The sequence below is a fragment of the Glycine max genome, chromosome 10 (genome assembly GCF_000004515.6).
Source record: "Glycine max cultivar Williams 82 chromosome 10, Glycine_max_v4.0, whole genome shotgun sequence".
Taxonomy (NCBI): domain Eukaryota; kingdom Viridiplantae; phylum Streptophyta; class Magnoliopsida; order Fabales; family Fabaceae; genus Glycine; species Glycine max.
In genome coordinates, this window is record NC_038246.2 from 11,796,054 (window position 1) to 11,815,293 (window position 19,240).

Consider the following 19,240-nt stretch of genomic DNA (forward strand, 5'->3'; position numbering starts at 1 on the left):
TGAGGATTGTACTGGCTTTGCCATTTCCATTTCCTTTAAATAATGCCACGTTGGTCTTATCTGAAATAAAATAATATGGGCCACCCAACATTCTTCTAAAGAGATGCTAACACATTACATGTTTCACCAAAATCAAGAGTAAAAAAGAATAAGCCACAAAAAATTGCAGTTCCCTAGTTTTTACTTGAAATTTCTACATCGAATGGGTTACATCTCATCTTGGAGTCAATTGACTATAATAGACTACTGATAGATTTATATGACATCCTCTTCTCTTGTTCTATATGGTGGAGGCAGCGAGCTGTATATGTTGGCAAAAATATCTCCACGACCAGATTGTGGTTTCACAACAGCTGAATCCAAGACTGAGTCAGGAATTGCTACAAGGGTTTCTTCAAAAAATGATTTAATTGTCTGCATGGTTCAAAAATTCAGTTAGTATTTGAAGCAACACAACACAACACGACTAAAGTACAAAAAGATAATTACTGTAAACAAAGGAAAGAGATGATTTAAAATTATGCCACAAGATAACTAGACCAGTAAATGATATCTGCATAGTACAAAATTGACCAAACTAGTCCAAATGATAGACGTACATTTATTATATATGCAATTCTTGTGCCTTGTTTTGGCCATGAACCTCACTTGGTTACTCCACTAGCTCAGTATTTACAGGCATAATCTCTATCTTTTTATTTCTATAATTTGTTTTTGGTACAATTTATTCCTATCTAACTTCATCTCTAATCTAAAATTGTAACTGATATCAAACATGGGGGTCCCCAACAGAATTTTGTCCAAACATTTGGTTGAAAATTTCACTGGAGAATAGTAGAGCACTGCATGACAGTTAAAGGGATAAATGGTTCCTTATGGATGGATCTGCCATGGTGCCTCACCTCCATATTGTAAGAACGGGAATATTTTATATATTAAATTACAGTCCTAGGTCATGTCTATATGCATGAGTCAACTAAAACTGTGAAAACTAACAAATGCACAACTAACATCTGCTGATAAAAAAAGAAAAACTAACTAAAACTGTGAAAGGAATATGCAATAAATCTACTGACAGAATATTACCTAATTATCTGTCTTAATTACTTTCTGATTGTGTAATTAAAAGCAAACTATTCCTAAATTATAGGCATTTATTCTTTATACAAGATAATTAACACATAACAAGCATCTTTACCATCCATGAATAGAAATCAGGGAAATAAAAGTAAATTAAGAAGAATAGGTATGATTTGCTTGATGATTGAAGTTTGTAGTCTATGCTGGACATTGACAACTTCATCTAAATACAAAGTGAAATATTGTTCTAAGCACTCAAATAATAAGGTTTTTCATAGTAATTATACCGTGCAAGTTTGGACAGCAGAATCTGCTTTGCGCTTCCAAAGTCCATTCCCAGGCTCAGAATGGAAAAAGCCAAGTAAAGGCTGCAGCAAACATGATGTTCATATGATAACAGCAAATTATAATTAGAAGTAAAAATTAGAATATCAGTGATGGATATACAACTTGCTTCACTCAAATGAAAGGGAGGAGGAAAAACGAGGAAAGCAATCCTCCAGTGCATGTCAGTGTTTTAACTCCCAAATCCTAATTTAAAACAGGAACCCTTAATTGAGTCAAGGCTTTTAAACCATAACAAAGCTATAGATTTATTGTGCCTCTATTTTATATCATTTTATATAATACTACAGAGGAACTTTAATTAGAATTAGAAATTTTGCAAGCATGGAAATCAACTAATAGGTTATATTTGTCTGTTCCCACCTTCACAATATCTCGCAGAGATGGCCCAAGTCCATATCGTTGCAACACTGAGTCCCCATATACTTGATATTTCTCAAGGACCTTGATGAAATGAGGGAAAACAATAAAAACAAAAATTAGCATGCTCTAAGTTATGTCAAAAGTGCAGTTAGTAATTTATGTAGCTTGATACATTCTTATTCAAAATTTCAGTGACTGAACCTGACGACGTGTAAGACCACTACTTGATGCACCATAAATTGCAGTATCAACGTGTCCCAGAATATGCCAAGGGCTGTTGAAATTATCAACAATGGTTACTCAAGCTACAAAGTATGAATTTATATAAACCACATTAAGAAAGTTCAATCGACAGAAAAAATATTATTAGATTCTAGACTTCAATCTAACAATTGATTCTTTCAAAATTAGGATAACTGGTTCTTGACATGATAACAGAACTGAACAACTAGTCAAAAGAGGTATCCATGTCACTCCCCATACTTCATAACAATTAAATCTCCACAGAAGGTTGTTAGATGCCTCAATGGGGCTTGAATCAGTAAGTAACTAATAACAGTAACTGTTCTGATTAGACAGTTGTAGTTAGTCTGACAGCTGGATTATCAATTAGTAGGTTAGAGTGGTAAGTTTGTAACTAGGAGAAAGGAGAATAGAGTGGGAGCAGTCTTTGGTTTTGGAGCAGAATTTAGAGGGAGAGACCAGATCTCAAAAAGCTTGAGCAGTCTATTTTCACACTTCAGTGTGTTTTATTTTTTATCTTTGATACAGGTCAAGAGATAGATATTTTGGTCAATAAAGCTTCTATTTATTTCCCATGTTCTGATCAAGTTCTATCGAAGGTATATCGGCCAGTGTTTTGTCCATTCCTTAAGCCCAAAGGACAATTGCATTCTAAAGCACTTTAGGTTATACCAAAACATTCATGGAAATCAACTGAAAAGCTTACACTTTTTAGATGGTTGGTTCTTGACAAATATGCATATTGGAGAAAGACTACTTTAACCCAGAATAAAAGATATACATATGTCTATTTCTCAAAAGGTTTTCACGAAATGATATTACTTAATATACATTGTTGATTGTTTGAGATCATGCAGTAGCAGTACAAATAAAATCATCATTATTCTGACTTGTAACACAAATAATAATAATAATGACATATGAAATACCATGCACCAAGTTTAGAACATGATCCCACCCCGTCCTGTTTTCAACAGGATGTTATTAGCAACATGCCCTAATTAGGAACATACATGCTAGAAGAAATAAGAATGTCCCAAAGAGCCAAGGGGGCCAGCCATTGTTAGTTATGTCATGTTATAGCTTGTTTGTTTTAACTCTTCCTCACTGTGACAATGCCAACATTTGGCTTCCCAATGTACAAAACCAGAAAGATAGAGGTGGCAATGAGAATACAAATTACTGCTAGTCAGTTGGCCATTTAGCTGCTGTAGCAGACACAGGATATAAATAGAGGAAGAGAATGTAAATGAATTCAGTTAGTTGGTCAGTTAGTAAGCTTTGGGTGGGAGAGACCAGGTTTGTAAGCCATTCTTGCTTTTCTTTTACTTTGGGTTCCACTGATCCAGAGTATCAGGAGGATATTCAATAACTTTCTGAACCAGTATCTATCAGTTGGGAAGTCATATCTAGCAACAGTACAATTGCCTTAACTCCAACTCAAATTTGTAGCAACAGATTTAAAATTCAAAAAAGTTTTTCCATCACAGTTTGTTTATCATGAAGAAAACTTCTGGTCAGACTAAAAAATAAAGGGATATTCCATAAAATATTTAAAGAGAAAACTGACTTCCAATACTTGTCCATCTTCAGATTTAAAATAAATAAACTACAACTTTTTCTGAAATCACATGGCCATTTATTATGAGGAGCTAGTTGAGGGGTAAGCTTGTTCCCCAAATAGAAGACTCGTGATGTTTGAAAGCGTTTGAGACTTCACACAGGCAAAAGGGGCAGGGGTTGGAGAATTTTGTACTTGACACTTACTTATTGTATGCTGCACGTCCAACCATAACACCATGAGCCCCAGCCTTTAGAGCTCCATTGACCTACAGTTGAATTCCACAAAGGAGAACAATATGAAACTTATAATGAGAACAATTTCAATGCTAGAAAATGCCTATAGATACATTACATTCATGACTGCACTAAACCATCTCAAAAATCAGAACCAAGGAGGAGAGAAATTATTTGGTAGCTCAAACATCAGATTATCAGCAAAATTATAGAATCCAGTTACCAGAATTTTAGCACAAAAAAAGCAGACCACCGTCATGCAGAAGCCTAATGATATCTTGAACAGTATTAGCTTTTGTAAATTGACTTATATGTTGAATTCAAAAAGGCTTTAGCATGGTCTCAAATTGTCTATTACTAATAGCGACTGGCCACAAGTAGAATTCAAGAAGGTATAGCATTGAATTTATACAAGATAGTGATCATTATAGAGAAAAATCAAACAAAAAAAAATATATATAATTAATTATGCATACACTTATATGTGTTAGAATTATATATTATTCTCTTAATTATCATTAGAGAGCAATTATGGATTTGTTCATTATTACTTAGATTAGATTGATTTTATGTAATTAATGTAGATCCTATTTGCTCATTATAAATAAAGGATTAGTGGGTCATCCTTGATACACAACATTACAGTAAATAACACTGTTATAATATGCATCAAGGATTTTTGTAATCACAAAGTACCTAATCAAACTCAAAAGGCAAGTTTTATGGTAATGTTATACATCTAACTATACTATAGGGTAGTGAATGTTGGGCTTTAAAGGAACATGAGAAAAAGGTGGTAGTAGCATAAACGAGCATGTTAAGATGGATGGGAGGTTACACAAGATGAAACAAGATATGGCATAATTATATACGAGAAAAGATTGTCATAGCACCAATTGAGAAAAAGATGAGCAAAAATCAATTAAGGTAGTTTGGACATGCACAAAGAAGGCCACAAGAGGTGCCAGGGATAGATTATATACGAGAGGCACCAGAGATAGATCCAGCCATGGGTGGGGATGGGTAGTGTAAAAATAGGAGAAAACAAAGGGAAAATGACTGGAAACCAAGTGTTAGGAATAGACAGCAAATGCAAGTTTATATAGGTTAATTACACTATTTACACGTACAGAGAGGATATTTTGTTTCCTCTAAATCAAATATTATGTTCCTATAAACCGCTATTATTAATAGAATCAGAATATTATATTCTAATTTTCAACACTCCCCCCCCCCCTCAAGCTGAAGCTTACCAAGCTCTCAGCTTGTTACACGAAAATTTATTCTAAACAAATAAATAAAACATAAAAATTGAGCTACACCAAGAACAATAGTTTGAAAAGCAACTCAGGGATGTTGGAGAAGTCAGAGAAAGTTGCATGAGAAAAATGTCTTTGGCAGATAGCTAGAATGATCACCAGCAAGAATTCATGACAAGCATAACAAGGTCCATTCTTCTTGAAACCACATTTGGAAACTTCAAACCAATAATGTTGGAGACCAAATTATTTAAACTTCAAACTAATGCATCTGGGACATGGTCGGACTAGAGCACCTAAGACACAAAAAAGTCACTGTAAAACATGCCAAAAAAGACAGTGGTAGGATAGTTACAAGAAAGTTCTTCACTGGAAAATCACTGGCGAGCAGAAGGCGGTGGTAGGATAGAAGACTGGAAAGTTCTTTGCCGAAAAATGAGTGGTGAGCAGAAGGCGGTGGCCGAAAAACACACCGGAGAAAGATGGTGACAGGATAGGCGACCGGAAAGTTCTTCACCGGAAAATGAGCGATGAGCAAAAGGCGGTGGCCAATGTCTGTGATACCTCTGTCAGGCTCTAGATACCATGTTAAAATAGGAGAAAATACAGGGAAATTGACTGAAAATCGTGCATCGGAATACAGAGTGGATGCGTGTTTATATAGGTTAAACACATTAACTACACATAAATAGAGGATATTTTGTTTCCTCTAAATCAAATATTATGGCCCTATAAACCGCTATTATTAATAGAATCAGAATATTATATTCTGATTTTCAACAGGTAGTAAAGATGCATGCAAATCAAGGGCTGACATGAGACAAATCAAGGAGCCCCAGTCAAAAAACCATGGGCCAAACAAGACAAGTAGCACAGATGTAGAAAAAGGACAGAGAGAGACAAGTATGACAATGCAAGCACCAATGCAAACGGCAGCCGGAAGTGCCACCACACATGGCAGGATGCGCCAGCATGTGAAAATTCAAGACAAAAGTGAGGCCAGCACATGACAGCTCCAATGGAAATGGAGTTGCAGAGGAAAGACCACTCGAGTTGATGTGAGACAAGATCAGTGATCAGGTTGCCAAATGAAAAGAATATTAATCAATGGTGACGGCACTGGAAATGAAAAGGTCTTAAGCAAATATTTGATCATTTCTCATCCCGAGCTTATGTGTGTGCGTTCTAGAATTACTTGAAAGGTTAGTTGAGCCTATCTGCTGTTAGTTAGGCAACAGCTGCCTCTGTAATGCACACTGGGCAAGCTGCTACTAGTATATAAACTAATCTGTACTACTGTGCGGTCAGTGTAAAGTGATTGATTAATTTATACAGAACAGAAATTTGATCCAGAACTCTCAATTTCTATTACAAGAACCACAATGGGGGGAATAACTGTTAAAACACTATAAACTGAGTTTATTGCACACATATGTAATGTGTCTATGAAGCATGAACACATGATACTGGTGCCATGTCTGCATATCACACACATGCCCTGTGTTTGCAGGTGCATCATATGCCATGTCCCACGATGTTTAGAAATTAGAGCGTTTGTCAGTGTCCATGCTTCAGAGAAATGTGAGTTTTAAATACAGCCATGTATTTTGAATGATCATAACAGTTTAGGGAATACACTTTGTACTTTTGTATCAGAAAATTTCTCTATAATGAATACTGATTCTCAATGATACAATGAACAATCAGATAACAACTCACCTCATCAATACTAGCAATACCACCATTGATTGTAAATGATAAGTCGGGAAAGTCACGTAAGAGGCCATAAAAGTACTCATATCTGCATTAAAAAATCTGTATCATCTCCAATTCTATATTTAATGACAAAAAAAATCAAATTTTCCAGCAGTCTGGCACATACTTCAGTGGAGGAATACTCCGATTTTCAGCTGGGCTGAGGCCCTTAAGCAGTGCCTTCCTTGAGTGAATTACGAAATGCTTAGCAGGTGACAAAGAAGAAACCTTGTAAATGAAATCACCTGATAGACAACAAAAGTGATGACATAAAGGTTAATATGTAACCCCAACAACAAAGACGCAATTATTTTAAAGAATCGCAACCTAACATAAAATTATGTCATATAAATCATATCAATAACAATACACTCTTAAGACAATTGTTTCACAAAATGTGACTATCTTATTGACCAGCAATCAAACTCGGAACACTAGTAAAAAGTAAAATAACAACCATTCAACCCTGAGATCCTAATAGTGGCCTCCCTATTACAAAAAATAGGAAAATGTCATAAAGTAGGTTATGAGTATAACTCAACCCTACAAAATCGGCTTGTTAGGTGAGGATTACTCCCGACTTATATAGATTATTTCGACACTATCTTTAATCGATGTGGGACTTCAAGATGTCTCCATTTGTCCACGGCTACCCGCTATGTGAGACTTTATTTTATTTTTTTTTTGGATCGGCAAATGTTAGTTGTTAATTTGTTGGTTTTTGTTAGTGGGAGGATTCAAACCCAAGACTTATCCCTCCCTCCCTTCGCTCTTTAGCACCAAGTCAACCTTATATCTCCGCCATGTGCGACCTTCAACACACCCCCTCTATCTAGGTCCATGAGGGACCAAGCCAAGATTTTCTACTGAGGAATATCAAGAATATTTGAGGCTGAAATCCAGTAGCCAAGCTCCATTATGTTAAGTGCCAAATGTTTCAACAACATGTATTTCTCAATTATTGGACAATCAAGGTCCACGGGTAATCGATTCAGGGGCTTCAGATCATATTTATGTTAATGCTTCTTTGTTTAGCTCTTTGTCTTCCCCAAAGTTTCCTCATCTCATAACCTTAGCTAATGGTGCTAAGGTAGCTTCTAAAGGTGTTGGTCAAATTTCAGTGTCTCCTTCGCTAAACTTGGAATTTGTCCTTTTTGTTCTTAATTGTCCCTTTAATTTGATCTCTTTAAGACAATTAACCAAGTCTTCAAATTGTTCTATAACATTCTATGTTGATTTGTTTGTTATACATGAACATGGTAAGGGTCAAACAATTGGGGTAGGACATGAATCAAGAGGACTCTACTATCTAGAAACCAATTCTTCTGTGTCCTGTTTAGCAGCCCCATCTCCCAAACTCATTCATGATCGTTTAGGTCATCCGAATATGTCAAAATTGAAGAAAATGGTTCCTGGTCTTAGTAAACTACAAAGATTAGAATGTGAGTCATCTCAATTAGGCAGACATGCCAGGTCTTCTTTTCCAAAGCAAACTGAACCACAATGCATTTCTCCCTTTTCCACCATTCATTTAGATATTTGGGGTCTAACTCGTGTTATCTCTTTTGGGTTCAGATATTTTGTCACCTTTATTGATGAACATTCTAGATGTACTTGGGTGTACTTAATGAAGGATAGATCTGAAATTTTGTCTATTTTTGCATCTTCTTCAATGAAATCAAGAACCAATTTGGAAAAGTTATTAAAGTTCTTTGAAGTGATAATGCCAAAGAATATTTCTCTTCTGCCATTTCTTCTTTCTTCTTTTTTATCCTCACAGGGCATTTTGCATCAATCTACTTGTCTCCATACACCACAACAAAATGGACTAATAGAAAGGAAAAGTAGGCATTTGGTTGAGACTGCTCGCACCTTATTGCTCAATGCAAATCATCCTGTTCATTATTGGTGTTTTGCGGTTCTCATTGCTAGCTTTGTCATAAATAGAATTCCCTCTTCGACACTTGATAATAAGATTCTTTTTTCCATTATCTCTCCAAATGAACCCTTATATCATGTGTCTCCTTGTGTTTTTGGTTGTACTTGTTTTGTCCATGACATCTCTATGGGGTTGGACAAGCTTCCAGCCAAGGCAATTAAATGTGTTTTCCTTGGGTACTCCCACCTTCAAAAAGGGTATCGATGTTATTCTCTAGACACTAAGAGGTTATACATGTCTACTGATGTTACCTTCTTTGAAGAAACCCCTTTCTTCTCATCTTCCATGCAAGACTTACAACAAGTATTACCTATCCCATCCTTCAGTCCAATAGTGTCTCCTACCTATGAAACTCCCAACCAAGAAGGAAATCAAAACCATTCTCCAACTGAAAGTTCATCTACTCAAAATCATTCTCCAACTAAAAGTCCATCTCCTCCCGTCACATCTCGACAAATGTCACAAGGAAATGATACATTACAGGATGAGTCACTTGATTCATGTTCTTCTCCATTAGTCACACCTACGACAGATCCTCATGATGAAAGCCTAGGTTGGCCTATTGCTCTTAGAAAAGGTATTCAGTCTACTTGAAATCCTCATCCCATTTATTTGAGTTATCATTGTTTGTCTTCATCATGTCTCCATTGTATTTTCCATGTCTTCTATTGCTATTCCCAAAAATATTCGTGAAACACTTGATCACCTTGGATGACAACAAACCATGATTCTTGAAATGAAGGCTCTTAAAAGCAGTGGCACATGGAAGCTAGTTCCTCTTCCCCTAGGCAAGAAGACAGTTGGATACCAATGGGTCTATGCCATTAAGGTTGGCCCTGATGGTGAGGTTGATCGTCTTAAAGCAAGATTAGCGGCCAAAGGAAACAATCAGATATACGGCCTTGATTACAATGACACATTTTCTCCTATGGCCAAAATTACCACAATGCGTCTTTTCTTTGCCATGTCTACCATTCGCCATTGGCCTCTACATCAATTGGATATTAAAAATGCTTTTCTTTATGGTGATTATGGATGAGAAGATTTACATCAAGCAACCTCCTAGGTTTGTGGCTCAAGGGGAGTCTAGTTTAGTTTACAAATTGCATAGATCTCTCTATGGGCTCAAATAGTCTCCACGAGCCTGGTTTGGAAAATTTAGTCACATTGTGGAGGCTTTTGGATTGGAACTTTGTGAAGGAAATCATTCAGTTTTTTATTGTCATACATCTCCTGGGAAGTGTGTCTACCTTGTGGTCTATGTGGATGACATAGTTATCATCGATAATGATGTTGCTAAAATCACCCAGCTGAAAAAGCACTTGTCCTGTCATTTTCAGACTAAAGACCTTGGGTCTCTTAAATACTTTCTTGGTATTGGGGTAGCTCAATCAAAGGAAGGCATTGTAATCTCACAAAGGAAGTATGCTCTTGATATTTTAGAAGAATCAGGCATGACTAATTGTAGACCCATTGATAGTCATATGGATCCAAATCAAAAGTTAATGGCAGACCAAGGTGAACCATACTCAGATCCAAAAAGATATAGAAGACTAGTTAGTTGGAAAGCTAATTAATCTCACAATTACAAGGCCTGACATCTCTTTTGCAGTTAGTATGGTTAGTCAATTCATGCAGGATCCTCATGCTGATCACTGAAAGGCTGGGATTCGCATTACCAGGTATATTAAAAAGGCTCCAAGACAAGTATTGTTATGAGGATAAAGGAAATATCCAAATTATTGGGTATTTTGATGCTAATTGGGTTGGATGCCCCATAGACAAAAGGTCCACCACTGGATATCGTGTATCCATTGGAGGCAACATTATCTCTTAGAAGAGCAAGAAACAGAACATTGTTGCTCAGTCTAGTGCAGAAGCAGAATATAAAGCTATGGCCACAACCACTTGTGAGCTAATGTGGATCAAACAATCTCTTTAAGAATTAAAGTTTTGTAAAGTTCAGCCAAGAAGTTGTATTGTGATAATCAGGTAGTTCTCCATATTGCCTCTAATCCACTGTTTCATGAGAGGACTAAACATATAGAGATTGACCATCATTTTCTGAGAGAAGTTATTGTCCAAGGATTAATACAGAGTTTGTCAGCTCAGATGATCAACTTGCAGATAATTTGACTGAATTTAATTTATTTGTTCCAAGCCTGGAGCATACAGTTTATATGCTCTGGCTTGAGGGAGTGGTGGGGTGGTGTTAGTCTATTATATGTTTTATGTGTTTCACATGTACCTTTGTGTTATTATTTTATATGTTTGTAGTACTCTTTTCCCTTTCCACTTGCTGTAACTGTTTCATCAGGGGGTTGCAGTCTGTGCACCCTCTCATTTCATGTACTTGTTGACCTTTGGTCCTATTATATAGGTATGGGAAGTTTCAGCTGAGTGGTGAGACACTTAAGCATTATTATCAAATCTGTTTCTGAACTGACCCATCTAAAATAGGTTCTAATACCATGTCAGAAAGTGGATTATTATCAAATTATTGGCTTGTTAAAAGTTCACAAACCTCAAATTTCTGTTTCTACAGATACGTTTGTTAAGCACTAATCTAGCTTAGAATTTGTACAGGATAACCTGTTTGGGATCCTTGGTGAGCTTTTCTTTTGTCTTTTACTATGCACACTTTCTTTTTGTTGTAAGACCCTTTGACTAAACCCCGCCACGGCATCAGCTTTGCCCTGGTCAGTGTTTCAAGTGGATCTTGGACCCAAACACTAGGTTAACTCATCCACATGAAGACCAGTTTAGGCAAAACTTTACCAAGGCAAAGCCAATGCTTAAGCAGGGATAAGTTCCACAGCCAAAGTTAGCAGTCTCTGAACTGCTAGTTAAAAAGAGAGAAATAACAGGTTATAAATAATAGGTGGGAGGGAAGGCTCTGTATAATTATCCAAGGACTCTGCAATCAACTTGATCCCAGCCAGAATGAGGAAGTATAGTGATATTCAATAAATTTTTATCTCTTTCTATCAGTCTTCTTTTATTTTCTACTCAATTTTATTATTTGGTATTATAGCTCCCAAATCCAGGGAATTCTTCATGGTAAATACAAGACTCTTGAATTTCTTAGGGCAGTAAGAGTAATTCTCTGTAATCATTTTCTTCCATGTTCCCTCTTGATTCTGCAATAAACCTTAATTTAGAATTAAGGAGATGTGTGACATACTGACATTCAATAAAAATTCATCTCTTTGTATCTGTTTTCCACTATTTCCTGATCCAGTTTCTAATACACAAACCCAATGTTTTACAAGTATCCCAAATAGATCATGTTGTTCCCTTGATTCTAAGCTAGAGTAGCACATAAGTTTAAAGGTTTTGGCAAATATGGAAGCAAAAAGTTTTGTGAAAATTTTGAAATACAGCAACCATTGGGAGCATTTGGTTAGAGTCGAGTGCACACATGTTAATATGGAATAATGGATTCAATTTACTTTTAAGATAGGATACGACAGTTTTATTAGACCCCCCATGGTGCTTTGCTAAAGGATGTTCAAACGGAGTTTCCCCATTCACATTTGTAGATAACAGGCAGCTTGCTGTTATTTTACCACTTTTATATTAGATTTGTTTTCTCTTTTGGCTTTGGAGGATTTCTTGTTTGCCACTTAGCTGTCCTCTTTCTCTCTTCTTTCTAAAAAAATACATTTTTTACGTTAAAGGAAAATGTCATTGGAAGAATGACATACAAGGGACTGAAATAGATGACAACTTCAATTTTTATTCTCACTGGTCTCATCCAATGGCAAACAAAAAAAAATGTTTTATTATTTACTTTTAGATTCTAAAGTACATGTGTTGGACAATTATCTATATCAAACAATTCATGCACACTTTGAATACTCTTAGATGTGCATTCTATGATTATGTTTTAAATTTATATTTATACAATAATATAGATGAGATTACCAGAATAATTAGATAAATGATATAATTTACCATGTCTCCTGCTAGATTTTAAAACATTGATTTGTTCTTGAACTATAAGATTTTTGTTTTTATGACAACTTGGTACAAAATTTTTATGTTCTATAGTCATGTTGTATCCTTTCATTTTCAAAAATTTTCATATCCTTGTGTACATGCCATTCTATTCATGCTTCCTAGTTCTAAACACTTTAATAATCTATCAGTATGATATTCATTTTCATTAACGGTTAGCTACCAAATTCAACCCTTCTAGTACTAAGAACAAGAATAATAATTTATTGTATACAAATTACAGGTTCTTATCAGCAGGTTGCAATTTGGTTTCATTTAGTAAGTAGTAATTTTGAGTATGGTAAAAAAAAACCAAGGGTTTAGAGATGACTAGAAGTAGAACCCACATAGTGCCTAATCCATTAGGTAACACATCTAGTGCATTTTAAAGAAAGACATTCTTTGCAAGCAGCTTAGTAGAAAAAACTTCGGAAATATGGCAGATGGGAGCCATGCAGCCATACTTAAAATATATCTTAGTTATGATTATCTGGCAAGCACACTATTTTGCCACAAGGGTAGGCTCAATTGGAGGATTAAAATGTGTTGACTCAAAGGTCTTGGATGTCATTCCAGCCAGTGATTCTTAATTAGTCATGGTGGGTCATTTGTAAATACCACTATAAGCCCTATAGCTAAGGCTTGGGGCGTGCCTTGACCTTTGAATGGTGCAACCTTCCTCCCCAGGGATGAACTCAATACAAATGTCCTAATTTTCCATCCTTTCAATGTGAATAGACAAATAATGTTGTTGAAAAAGAACCTTACACAATTCATTGTAAGAATCATGATCATCCACACCAATTCGACATTTGACAGTGACAGGTACATTTGTATTGGCAGCAATTAATGAAATAGCCTCTGCAACAAACTTTCCTTGTATACATTAGAGTTCTACATTAGCACATATTGATGTAGAAAATTTACATGTTCAATCTGTTTGCGCGTCAAGTATGGACGATTTTCTAACCTTAGGATCAAGCATAAGACGTACGCCAAAGCATCCACGTCCAGCTACTCTAGGACTCGGGCATCCACAGCTGGTATATGTTGAAAATAAATAATGGATCTGTCAAAGATCAATATAAAAATGAAACATTATGAATTAAGATGATAAGATAAGAAAATAAACAAACTTGAAGTTGATCTCATCATAGCAGTAAGCATTGGCAAGTTCAGTTGCTTTTGCCAAATTATCTAAATTACTCCCTCCAATTTGAAGCACAATAGGATGTTGATCTGGAGAATACGCCAAGAATCTGTCCTGAGCAAAATAGACAAAAAAGAATCAGTGGTTTTTTCAGAGACAATTTATCCAAAAATGGTACCAACCCATCAACTTGTGCTCTTGTGCACACACATATACCCAATGAGATGAACAGTAGAGTTTGTTAACAGAAATAGATAAACCCAAAGGTGAAGAACTTGTGTCTCAGTTCAAAACATGTACTCTGAATTTTATTAAGTTAAGACAGCTTGCTACACAATCTTTTCAAAATAATATGAAACAATAATACATAAAGCCCACGATAAAGACCTAAATAAGACTAACAGAAACATCCCTATATATCTGACAAAGTTCAACATAAATTTAAAAAAAAAAAAAAATCAGTGATAACTAGTTATGCAATATATTTTACCACAGATAACTATGAGCACACCATTAATTGTGTTAGAAATATAAAGCCATAGTCTCTACATAACGGTTTAAGCTGTGAAGAAAGTTGGTCTTTGACATGGTTTTGGCATTTGGTATAATTGGCCTATGCATTAACCAAACTTCAAGCCAAAGGGTTCTTTCATGAAAGGGTGTGTTAGGAAACAGATATAAGGACATAAATAGGTGGTAGAATAGAACTGAACCAGAATAGCTTTATATAATCACTGAAGTTCTGCTACTGACATCAGTGTGATATCAATACATAGGTATACATAATATACAGAAATAGTAAAACTCTTCTTCACTACCTCGATACATCTTAGCAATTGTAACAAATAAGCCGCTACCTAGCAGCTTAAGGTTTTAGCAGAATTTGGTCCTTGACAAATTGCAATCATGAACATTGTAATTCATACATCATTCCTTTCCAAGTTCTTCCCCTTTTTCTTTTAATAAGCAGAATTTTGCTTACAAACTTACCAGGTTTCCCTTTTGATAAACAATTGTTTCAGCTGCAAGCATCTCCGTGTAGAGCCAAGCATGTTTCGATATGAGGCGTGCCAAAGTCCTATAGTGATGATCTGTCCAGTCCATCATTGGAGCCACACTGAAAATCCAAGCAAAGAAAACAACAAAACCGGATTGAAAAAATATCAAAATAGCACAAGCACAAAGCAGAGTGAGATACATAGCTACCCCCACCTAAACAGAGGAGGAGAATAGTGATCTGCAACCATCTATACTAAGTGATTCTTCCTTCTGTTCTGATCAAAAGCAGAAAACAACCCTAATCAGCACAAATTCCTCTATGATGTCCCCAACAAGAATCTGCAACAATAGCATAAGAACTTATGTGCAAGTAAATACTACAACTTAAAGCTAACCAATAGGAACGGTATGTTTACTCAATGAGACTCTATCACTTCACAACAATAATAACTCTTACGAACGGTTAAGAAAGCATTAATTTTTTTTTTTCAAATCATGGGTACGAATAAAGTTTCTAGCAAATAAAATAACTAAAAGAATGGAAAGCCTCTAATAAAACTAGTATGGTAACGATTCTAAAACGAGGGAAATCGGTATTGAAACCAAAAAAAAAAAAATAGAAAAATGGTTTTCTTTTGGTGTGGTGGAGAATGTGGAATGAGGGATTTTTTTTTTTTTTGTTACATGTGGAATGAGGGATTTGAAGGGAAGCATAGAGAAAAGGTTTATTACTCTAAGGACGAAAGTGGGGGCAGCGCGTTCGCAGAATTCGGAGACAAATTACTCTAACCTCCGTCCGCAACTACTGGAACTCGGGAAGCAACTTTGCTGTGCCCTGTTTTTATTTGTATTTTTTTTCTTTTTTTTTGGTGAATCCTGTTTTTAATTTTACCCCTTTTGCTTGCTTGAGCTGTACTGTGTGGGCCTGTGGGGAAACGCCAAGGGCATTGCTATTGCCCCTACCAAAAAAATTTAGTGGCACTACCAGTCATAACAATTTGACCATTTTACCTTTCTTCCTTTTTCCTACACCTCCAACCCTCTCTCACTTTTCCATTCCTCTTTCACAATCACCCCCAACCCTTCTCCCTTCCTCTCTCATTTCTCCATCACTTCTCCACCAATTTTATTCTTCTCTTCTCTCTCGTCCAACCATCCAACTTAGGTACTTCTACTTTTTTTACATAATAGAATCATGATTTGGTGTGTTAAAGACACAACAGAATCACAATTCCGTATTATTTTTAATTTTCTAGACACTCAATGGAATCATAATTTTGTTGTGTGTCAAATTTCAGACATACAACAAAATCATGATTTCGTTGAGTATTTTTTTTCTGTTGGAATGTTTTTGTGCCATATTTTTTATTTTTTATTGCTTGAAGTGCTAGAAGCATTCTATTCCCTGCTATGTAAGCTTTTTTCTTCTTGTTGTGACCCTTTTTCCTTCTTTTCTCCTCTCTGTTGTTTCTTTAGAAAGATGGAGCATTAAGATTTTATGTGACCCAACTTGCCACACTCGAAACAAGTAAAGTTAGGGGAGGATGAGTCATTCTTCTTAAATTTCTTTTTGTGTTGAAAGGATTTTCCCTTGGAGTTCTTCTTGTTCAAAAACTTATTAAACTTTCTAACTAGTAGAGTTAGATTCTTGCTCTTGGAACTTTCTACATGTTCTTCATCACTAGATGGTATGGAGAATTTTGGTGCTAAGCCTCTACTCGTCTTCTCCTTAGCCTCATCTTCTATCATCCTAGTCATGTCCATCTCGCATTCCCTTAACTTTCCAAATAGCTCGGCATGAGTGATTGATGTAAGATCTTTGGACACGGAGACTGTTGTGACGTTCGATTGCCAATTTCTATTAAGGGACTTTAAAATCTTCACATTTAGCTTTTCTTCCTCAAACTCTTTCCCTAGGCCCTTGTGGTGATTCACTATGTGAGTGAACCTCTTTTGAATATCTCATATGGTTTCTCCTTATTGCATCCTCCAAAAAGATTCATACTCTTGAATGAGAGAATTCTTCCTTGCTCTTATAACTTTTGGAGTACCTTCATAAGTCACTTAAATGAGATCTCACATTTCCTTTGTCGTAGTACATGTTGATACCTTGAAAAATTCATCACAAATTAGGGACCGAGTGAATGATATTCATAGCTTTAAAATCATATTTAGCTCTTCTAATTTCTTCTTGAGATCATGATTTATAGGGTTTCTCTATAGTTTTGTTTTCAACAACTTGGGTTGGAATTGTATAATCATTTACCATAACACTCCAAATACCTCTATTAATAGATTTCATAAAAAAGTTCATTTAAACGTTCCAAAAGGGATAGTTCATGCCACAAAAGAGTGGAGGTCTGTCAATGGACGCACCTTCCACAAATGTTAATTGATTCCCAACCATATTCAAAGACTTTTAATAAAATCTTGATTGATTTTCAAGACCTTAGTTCTAGATACCAATTGTTGAAATAGTTGAGGATCTAGAAGGGGGTTGAATATACTTTTTCAAAATGTTGACCACTTTGTTCGTTAATTTAATTAAAATGATCCCTTTTAACTAATCAAAGTTTTCTCAAAAGATTGTCACAAAGAGACTATCACAGCAAGACAACAATGATAACAAGATTATGTGAAAATAGTTTTATAGCCCTTTACTTTCAATTCCATTACCAAGATTGAAATACAAAACTAAGGATTAAAGAAAGAGAATCACACACATAATTTATATTGGCTCAACCCTCAAGAGGACCTACATCTAGTTGTTCTAAGACCCCTTAGAACTTCATTTAATAGAGAATTAAGTATAAACACTATACACATGCAATTCCCTAGATTCTACTATTCCCTTGAACCCTACAAGAGAAAGTACGAGAGTTGAAAACTACTAACTCACAAAACTTTTGGTAACCCTAACTTAGATCAGAAACAAGAAAGAAATTCATAATTAAAATGAATACGCCTTGATGCATAGATCATAATAAATTCAAACTCTTCTTACAAGAATGATCAAATCATGATGAACAATGAATGAATCTTGATCGGCTTGAACCTCTAAAAGAAATATAGTGAAATTCCCTTAGCTGACTCTTTGGATTATTTTATCAATGATAAAAGCTTATCAAGAGTCGCTAATGAAAAAAAACATAAAAGGGTGTTTATAATTTTGACAAACAAAAATAATTTAATCAATTATCAAATATGGCAATCGATTAATTAGTCAAAATTTCTCTTTTTTTCTGCATTTTCATAAACTTGATAATCAATTACAAAATATGGTAATCAATTATCTTGTTTCAAATAGAGAGTTTCTCATGCTTCTATGCCTTTTGGAATAATCGATTATCAATTATGGTAATCGATTATTTCGACACTCAAAGAGTTCATTAAGTTTCTAGATGCAATATCATCAATTACTATAAATGGTAATCAATTATCTTAAACTATAGAGTCTTCCTTCTTCTGTCATCGATTACAAAAACTTGTAATCAAATAGTTTGATGCTTCTTGCCAAATTTTAAGTATAAGTGAGTTATATTGCTTGTTTTGACACTTTGTAATTGATTACAAAGCCTTGTAATCAAACCTTGTTAAGCTCATTGCTTCTAAGAAACTAAGAGATCAATCCATTTTTCTAACATATTTGATTCACACTAAGCATGGATATAAGAAAACTTAAACTACATCTATTATCATGCCTAAACTAAAACATTCAATACAAATGTCACATCTATAAAACTTGTTTAGGCATTGTAAAATCATCAAACCAAAACTAAAACCTAAAGACAAATCTTCAAGGCTTCAAGCTTTGATCCAACATTCTTAATAGCATGCAATTCTTCTTAAGACTTGTTCTTAAGATTGAAAGTTATGGCAACTGCATCTCACTAGGCATGTTGATTTGTTAACCGTGAAAATTATAAATAGTTTTTGAAAAGAGTTTATACCTATCAATCACTAAATGTTCACCAATGATTCTATTAATAAATAAATATTTAAGTGTGAGACATAAAATTTATATTCAATTGTAAGTTCTTTTTGTCAAACAAACAATTGTAGTTCTCATCTTAAGAGAATTTTCAAAGTATCAATGAAAATAGTAATAATATTTTCAATTGTAATGTCCATTATAATAGTTTTGTATAAATGGTTTTTGTAGTGATTTAAATAACAACAATTTTGACAATTATAATTTTCGATAATAAAGATTTCAATGATAATTCTAATATTGTATTTGATAATAACTCTAATAGTAATTTTGATAGTAATAAGAAAGTAAGATTGGATAGAAGTAAAGTTTAGAGAAGA

The 19,240-nt window shown here is 34.9% G+C and overlaps 1 protein-coding gene across 5 annotated transcripts; it reads right to left on the bottom strand.

The window, feature by feature from the left end:
• Nucleotides 1-93: 93 nt before the first annotated feature.
• Nucleotides 94-15,998, bottom strand: LOC100785422 (tRNA-dihydrouridine(20/20a) synthase). 5 transcript variants are annotated; one of them, XM_003537116.5, is made up of 13 exons: nucleotides 15,662-15,997; nucleotides 15,143-15,199; nucleotides 14,921-15,047; nucleotides 13,917-14,044; nucleotides 13,751-13,820; nucleotides 13,549-13,651; nucleotides 6,970-7,087; nucleotides 6,807-6,888; nucleotides 3,799-3,860; nucleotides 1,990-2,062; nucleotides 1,789-1,869; nucleotides 1,368-1,448; nucleotides 94-414 (listed from the first exon to the last, which is right to left on the bottom strand). In XM_003537116.5, the coding sequence occupies exons 2-13, from the start codon at nucleotides 15,175-15,177 to the stop codon at nucleotides 256-258; spliced, it is 1,119 nt and encodes a 372-aa protein (XP_003537164.1). In that variant the 5' UTR covers nucleotides 15,178-15,199; nucleotides 15,662-15,997; the 3' UTR covers nucleotides 94-255. The 5 variants fall into 5 exon arrangements, with proteins under 5 accessions (XP_003537164.1, XP_006588905.1, XP_006588904.1 ...); XM_006588842.4 differs by having other exon boundaries at nucleotides 15,143-15,204; nucleotides 15,662-15,995; XM_006588841.4 differs by having other exon boundaries at nucleotides 15,143-15,268; nucleotides 15,662-15,993.
• Nucleotides 15,999-19,240: the final 3,242 nt, after the last annotated feature.

Excerpts from the sequence above, each read along its gene's own strand:
- LOC100785422 (XM_041006077.1), bottom strand. The coding sequence starts at position 15,130 with ATGTATCTCACTCTGCTTTGTGCTTGTGCTATTTTGATATTTTTTCAA. Across the intron at positions 7,088-13,548 it reads TGATTCTTACAATGAATTGT|GTGATTTCATTTACAAGGTT; the intron begins GTAAGGTTCTTT and ends GTTGTCTATCAG. Across the intron at positions 1,449-1,788 it reads CTCTGCGAGATATTGTGAAG|CCTTTACTTGGCTTTTTCCA; the intron begins GTGGGAACAGAC and ends TGTTTGCTGCAG.